At 41.0% G+C, this 7,142-nt stretch overlaps 1 protein-coding gene across 1 annotated transcript; it reads right to left on the bottom strand.

The window, feature by feature from the left end:
- Window positions 1-1,414: 1,414 nt before the first annotated feature.
- LOC104963684 (phosphoprotein associated with glycosphingolipid-enriched microdomains 1) lies at window positions 1,415-6,333 on the bottom strand. The gene is made up of 5 exons (XM_010792303.1): window positions 6,326-6,333; window positions 5,677-5,734; window positions 3,014-3,110; window positions 2,507-2,676; window positions 1,415-1,867 (listed from the first exon to the last, which is right to left on the bottom strand). Exons 1-5 carry the CDS (start codon window positions 6,331-6,333, stop codon window positions 1,415-1,417), a joined length of 786 nt encoding a protein of 261 aa, XP_010790605.1.
- Window positions 6,334-7,142: the final 809 nt, after the last annotated feature.

The raw sequence follows: 7,142 nt of genomic DNA, 5'->3' as shown, positions 1-7,142 counted from the left end.
TTTGCTGTTGTAATTTATGGTCTTCTGTTTGCGACTGTAGTAATGTGTTGTTTATTATTTGCATGTATAGCTCTTTGGCTCGACCAAAAATCGTTTTTAAAATGTGCTATATAAATAAAACCTGATTTGTGTGTGTGTGTGTGTGTGTGTGTGTGTGTGTGCGTACCCCTGGCAGCTAGCACACAGCAGCAGCATCACAGAGACCAGCAGCAGGGTGGCGAGGGTGCTCAGGGTGACAACCAGGACCAGCTGCCCGCTGCCCAGCCACGACGCCACCCCGGTAGCAGCNGAGGTGAGAGGATGTGCAGCTAAAGGACACCTATTATGCATAATCCACTTTTTCATGTCTTTTGTATATAAACATGTGTCCCCTATGTGGTAAAGAGATTCTGAAAGTTTCAGGAAAAAAGATGATCTCACTTTTTGGTTTCCTATCCATTTATATGAAAACACTGTGAGCTGATCAGATGTTGGCCACTTTATGATGGCATAATGATTTATGGTTGTGTACCAATCTAGCCAATAACAACCAAGGTAACACCCCCACCTTATCACCTGGAATCTCCCCTAGAGCACCATTAGGCGCTTTCACACCGTACTTTTTCCCAGTTAGTTCCGATAGTCCAGGGATTTTTGCGTTTCACACCAAAAAGAGAACTTAGTTCATTGAGAAACTTTTACCCCTTTTTAGTGCCTGCTATGAGAGGGACTTTCATGGGAGAAAAAAGTTTCAATTTCTGAGATTGGGCTGGGCGGGAATTGCAAACCACTCCGGTAAAACCTCGGAAAAGTCTTTTGGGAAGCCGCCATTGTAATTGCTTGGATTAGCATTAGCGCCGCGCACAACGGAGAGGAATGGTATGGCAACACACAAAAAAACATTGGAGCAGTGGAGTGATGAGGAGGGTCGGCGTTCTGGTGATTTACTCGGAAGGCTTCCAGTAAAAAGCTTGCTGGGAGTCCCAGCCAAATCAGAAATTGAAACTTTTTCTCCCATTTAAAGTTACCACCTCTCTAGCAGGCACTAAAAAGGGGGTAAAAGTTCTCATGAACTAAGTTCTCTTTTTGGTGTGACGCAAAATCCCATGGAACTATCGGAACTAAACGGGAAAAGATATTTGGTTAAAAAGAACACAATGGTGCTCTAGGAGGAGATGCAGGTGATAAGGGGCGGGGGGGAGGGTTACCTTGGTTGGAAGTTGGCTAATGGTTACACAAGCCTACAATCGTTATGACCTCATAAAGTGGCCAAAATCTGATCAGCTCATTTTCAGACAGGTTTTTATATAAATGGATCAGGACAAAAAGTGAGATCATCTTTTTTCCTGAAACTTTCAGAATCTCTTTACACATAGGGGACACATGTTTATGTATAAAAGACATGAAAAAGTGGATTTTGCATAATAGGTGTCCTTTAAGCTGCACATCTCCTCACCTCTCCATTGTGCAGCCCAGCGCCGGTCATCCCATTCATCACCACTGGCTGGTTGTCATTTTCATCCAGAACCTTCTCTGGTACCGGGGGCGGTAAGTCCTCCTCTGGTTCCTCTACAGGCCTGCGGGGGGGCAGGCTGGCGTTATCAGAGCGCCGTTTGGCCTCCAGGTCTGCGCTGTGGCGGCTCTTCTTATTCAGGTCCACGGAGGCGTACTCCACCCCAGCGCATAGGGGCCCCCGCTCAGGAGTGCAGGGGCTCAGGTGGCCGTTGAGAATTGCGGGGGGGTGAGTGGTAGGTTTGTCTGAGCTCAGCTGGATGGTACCGTTGGGGAGGCCCAGCTGTGGGGGGGGCTCTTTGAGTTCCTTCACCGTCTCGTACAGGGAGTCTTCCACGCTGATGTCACGTGACGACACCGCCATCTCCTTCACCACCTGGAGGTCAGAAACAAATAGAGCAACAGCTGTTAAGATAAGATATATTTTATAGATCACAGTTCAGGAAATTCTTTAAAATTCTTCATCAGTTAATAACTTATTAATATGTATTAGTCGCCTGATCGTTTGGTCGATTAGTCTAGAAATAATTGCCATTTTCATTTGTTTGTTTTTTAATCGTTTTCATCCAAAATGACAGAAAATGCTGTAGTCGGTCTCTCAAATATGGAGATTTCTTGCTTTTCTGGGAATAATATCGAAATTAAACTAAATATATTCTGGTTTTGGACTGACAAAAAAGACCTTTGCACTTTGAGAAGTTGTGGAATTCTCCATTATTTTCCAACGTTTGAAACACCTAATAATTAATCGATTAATCTAGAGAATAATTAGCAGTTGGATCGATAATTATTGAGTTTCAGCCCTGGATTTATGAATTGAGTTCGATCCAAATAAATGAATCTACCTTGTGTGAAAAATAAAATCTAATTCTCTCTGTGTTTTGACCCTGAGCTCAATCAATCAAACGATCAATCATCAGCCGATCAGCGCTTTAATCTTCTGAAACAGCCACATTCAAGCCGAGTGCAAGTAACAGCATGATTCTGCTGTAGTGAGGTGACTTTAAACATTGACCTCATAGGTGCTGTCCCCTGAGGCCGGGGGTCCCTCCCCAATAAGGCCGTTGTTGGGAGGAATGCTGGGAAGCTCACGGTCCTGAGGACACTTAGAGGACCTGAGCTCTGATTGGCTGGAGAGCATCTCCTCTGATGGCTGGGGACTGTTGTCCTGTGTGTCTGAGAGGACTGGTGGGATATAGAAAAAAAAAGAGAATGAGTGAATAAAAAGCTTCTCTTTTGGTGACTAAATGTGTGACTGATATTTAGTTAACATACAGGAAAAAATGACAGAGAAAAATTCCACAGAAATAGCCATCAAAAACAACAGCTGAGGTTAAAAATGAACCAAAGCTGAGAGTCAACAAAGACGTTGCATAACACCAGCTGCTAAGCAAATGTTAATGTTAGGGAGCTAAATTAAAAATTATTATTAAGGATAGCAGTGACAATATCATAGAGTTAAAAAACGTCATGAACAACGGAGAACTGATATGCTATGCTAAAGCTAACTGTCTTGACTTACTTGTACCGCTGGTTAAAGGACCATTGTGAGAGCTACTGACGGCCAAGTCCGTCACAGGACTGTCTGCTGATTGGCTGATCGTGTCTTTCTCTGACACCTGCACAAAATGGAGAAGATGATTGTCATTGCAGGGCAGAATGAGCGGACCAAAGTGAAAACATTTCAAGTTTATTTCGGTTTCACATCACACCAAATGAAAGTGTGCTGAATAGAAGTCAGTCATAGAAGGTATTTTGTTGGGGAACTGTCAGCTGTGTAGCTCTGATTACAATTTTTGTCTGGCTTCCCTTTTTAATAATGTCAGCTTTTTTATAGCGTCCTCTCACATGCCTTGTTATCACATTATCAGTATAGTACACATGCTTTATTAAATGTGGAGTATTTTTACCCACCTACAGTACAAAGGACATTTAGAGAACTAACCATTTTAGTAACAAAGAAAACTGATGTATGGAGGTACAATATTTATTCCTATCTCAATTGATAATTGTAATTGGGCTTATGAAAAACAACAGTTTATAAACCTTCTACACATCTAGCTTTATGTTTTTACTGTCACTTTTGTTCATTAATAAGAGACACTGAAACATAGTCAGAATGATGGAGGAGGGTAAACTGACAGGCATTAGCAGTGTTGCATGTGTAAAAAAGATAAACCAAAAAGGAAGATTTTTTGAGGAAATTGAGCGATTTGATTCTGTATATTCTCTTCTCTCCCTTTTGCTGGAAAGTCAAAGCTGCAGAACAACAACCCTGCAGTTGGCAGGGATTCTGTTTTGCTCAAGGACACTTCAGCAGAGTCTTTTTTTTTACATTGAGCTTTTAAACCATGTCTTCCAGTTGAAGGCTGTTTCTCTATGTGTTGGATCACAAGGCAGAATCAGCAAAGTGAGCTGCAAATACGCTACACCAATCAACACTGCATGCACTTTAAAAATAAACGTTTTAGTCTGCTACAGGGAAAGTGGAAAGTCGCTTCATCACTCAATAGTTAGAGCTGAGGGAAAAACTGTGAAATTGTATTATCGCAGCAAGTCACGATTCTCTTTGTTAAGGTTGTTGTTTTCCTCCTGTGTGAGCAGTATGCTGTGAATTAGAAGCTCTATAACACCACCTAGTGGTCGATTACTCTCATAACTACTGGGGTCCATGATGTAATCTTTTAACTATTTTATGACCCTAATGTCTCTATGTTTTTTGTTTTTTCCATGACGAAGGGTGGGAAATAGTTAAAAGATGATGTCATAGTCTCAGCGTCTTTCAGTTCCCATCTTTTGTCAGACAGTTTTTACAAAAAACATGAGTAGTGCCAAAGACATATTCAAATATCACAGGAATTAACTTGTTTTGTGAGGGCACGACAATCCATGAATTCGTTTTTTTGTTTGTTTTTTCTCTAATCTTTTGTATGCATGGGATCTATCTGTAATTAAATTGAGATGGGGAGAATAGGGCTCCCTCACCGTGCTCAGATGCATTCGCTGGGACAGCCAAACTGATTGTCTGTGTGCAAGAAAAAAGCCCTTCTACTCATTCGCAAAGACCCCCATTTAGTCTATCAGGCTGTGACAAGGTCCGTCATTTAAATGGGCCCCTCCTGAAACAATCTGACCACCCAGCAATTACGGGTTATAGAGAGAAGATATCCATCAAACGCAAAAAAGGCTCTGAGGATCACACACACACACACACACACACACACACACACACACACACACACACACACACACACACACACACACACACACACACACACACACACACACACACACACACCAACCAGAGGAAGTGACAGGATAAGAGAGTAAGTGGATGTCACTTAGTATGTGAATGCCAGGCATTTGTCACACTTAAATGTTGCTTGGTTACTGAAGCATGAGTATTATGGGAGTTGGTAACAACTATCTGTGACATGATGTTCAAGAGGACATAGTCCCGTTATGAGTAGTGCGAACATAGAAAGGGCAAAGGTCAACTGTACAAATAATGAATATTCAGTTTTCTAAATTGTTTTATTGAATTGAATAAAAGAAAAATACGTCCATACTTCAATAATATAACTAAAATATTCTAGAAAGATAGCTTCAAAAACATTAATGGTTACTGATAACGATGATTGTTATGCATATGTGAGAGAATGTGTGAAGGTGTACGTGTGTGAATATGCGTGTTAATGTTCACACACATGTAATTATTCATCTGCCTGACACACTGCAGCAGTCAGACTCAAAACACACAGCTGTTCCTCTCTGCTTCTCACGTCACATATAAACACCCACACACAGAAAAAACAAAACTTCATGAAAAATGTGTGTTATTTGTCAAATCTGCGCTCTATGATGCTTCAACCTTGCCTTTCTTCTTTCAATCTGCCTTTAATTTTTATTTTCGTTAAAGGAGTAGTTTGACATTTTGGGATATTTCCTAGTCTTTGGTGGTTTCCTTGGACTAAACAGGTGCATTTTAGAGATGTAAATTTGCTGATTGTGTTACTACTTTACCGAGCAGGGCTAGCTGATTAGCGTCTTTTTGATGTAGCTTCTAATGTAGTTTGTCAAGAGAGCAAATAGGTGAATCCATTAAAAGGCCAAAACGTATTACTTTAACATCTACTGTTCATGCATGCACTACTATTGCAAGCCTTAACCTGAAGTTCAACTCACTCCATTCATGAGGTTCTGGTGGTCTCCTGCTGAATGTCCACTGACCGCCTTTTTCTGCCTAGAAAGAGAAAAGAATGAAAAGATGAGATTGTTTTTAATGAGGGATAGATGTTGAGTAATGGCAGAACACAGAGGACACCAGGCAGCCCTGAAAGTGATATTTGTAATGTTAGACTCATAGTTTGCATGAATCTAAAGGAACATTGAAATTAAGCTGTTCATTTCCTTTGGTCAGTTTCAGGTCTGGGAGTTATTCACTGTTCTCACTCATGGCTTGACTTTTTGAACAAAATGTAAATTGTTCTTGGAAACATTTCTTATTTTCTTTCCCTGGACCCTCAATGAAATACTCTTATCTCCTTCCATAGGCACTACACGTGACATTATCGTCTTCACATCCTTGTTTATATATTAACAAACATATCTGGGACTTTTTCTCTTTTCACATCTCGTAATGCTAACCATGGCACTTTTAAACATCACAGCACTTATTTTAATTCAAAAAATAATATACATATTTTTTAAGTATATTCTAGATTTAATTCTTTATTTAACTTATGTTATGCACCAACATAACAAGGTTAATACATTGAATTTGATAACCTCCTGGGCAATAAACCAGATTCTGATTCAACATTTGAGCACTCACTGACTCATTATTGTTGCATTAAAACCATAACGCCTCTGAGGACTTTCAGTAATGTAACTCAGCAGAAGTGCTCCTAATGGTTGCTGTAGCACCTATAATGACTGTAGCTAAGAATACCCTCTAGGGTATTTGTGCTATTTTCAACACAACAATGCACAGCTGCCATTTTCCACCAAGAGTGGATTCTGCCTAAATAGTTGACTGCATGTGAAACCAGTTGGCCATTCCTAATGGTTTCTACAACCATTATATTGGTGAATGCTGTTCATGTATATATATATATGTGTGTGTGTGTGTGTGTGTGTGTGTGTGTGTGTGTGTGTGTGTGTGTGTGTGTGTGTGTGTGTGTGTGTGTGTGTGTGTGTCGTNACCAGAATAAGTTCCCTGAGGGAAGATTACGCAAATGAAGCCGCTGACGTCACTTCTTCTTCTTCTGCTGCTTTGGGTTTACTGGCAGGCCGCAAACCACTTCAGTGGTTTGCGGCCTGCCAGTAAACCCAAAGCAGCAGAAGAAGAAGAAGTGACGTCAGCGGCTTCATTTGCGTAATCTTCCCTCAGGGAACTTATTCTGGTGTGAATGCAATCGGCTCTTTAGTTCCATGGGGGAACTAAGTGCTGGGAACTAAGTGCGGCAAAATACTTGGTGTGAAAGCGGCTATTGTGTTCTTTTTAACCAAATATCTCTCAGAGGGGCGTGGGGAGTGGCTCCTTATTGTCATCTAAAGTAAAAGACAGAGAATCAGCACTTTTGAAACAGGGCTGAAACAGAAGGGATTATGGGATGCTACAATGCATGATCTATTTGGTATTTCGAGCC

This window comes from Notothenia coriiceps, unplaced genomic scaffold, assembly GCF_000735185.1.
Source record: "Notothenia coriiceps isolate Sejong01 unplaced genomic scaffold, NC01 NC01_scaffold00036398, whole genome shotgun sequence".
Classification (NCBI taxonomy): Eukaryota; Metazoa; Chordata; class Actinopteri; order Perciformes; family Nototheniidae; genus Notothenia; species Notothenia coriiceps.
Note: the sequence above shows the minus strand (reverse complement) of the source record. Positions and strands in the feature narration are given on the sequence as shown.

Excerpts from the sequence above, each read along its gene's own strand:
- LOC104963684 (XM_010792303.1), bottom strand. Across the intron at positions 3,111-5,676 it reads ACCAGAACCTCATGAATGGA|GTGTCAGAGAAAGACACGAT; the intron begins GTGAGTTGAACT and ends CATTTTGTGCAG. Across the intron at positions 1,868-2,506 it reads CAGGGGACAGCACCTATGAG|GTGGTGAAGGAGATGGCGGT; the intron begins GTCAATGTTTAA and ends TCTGACCTCCAG.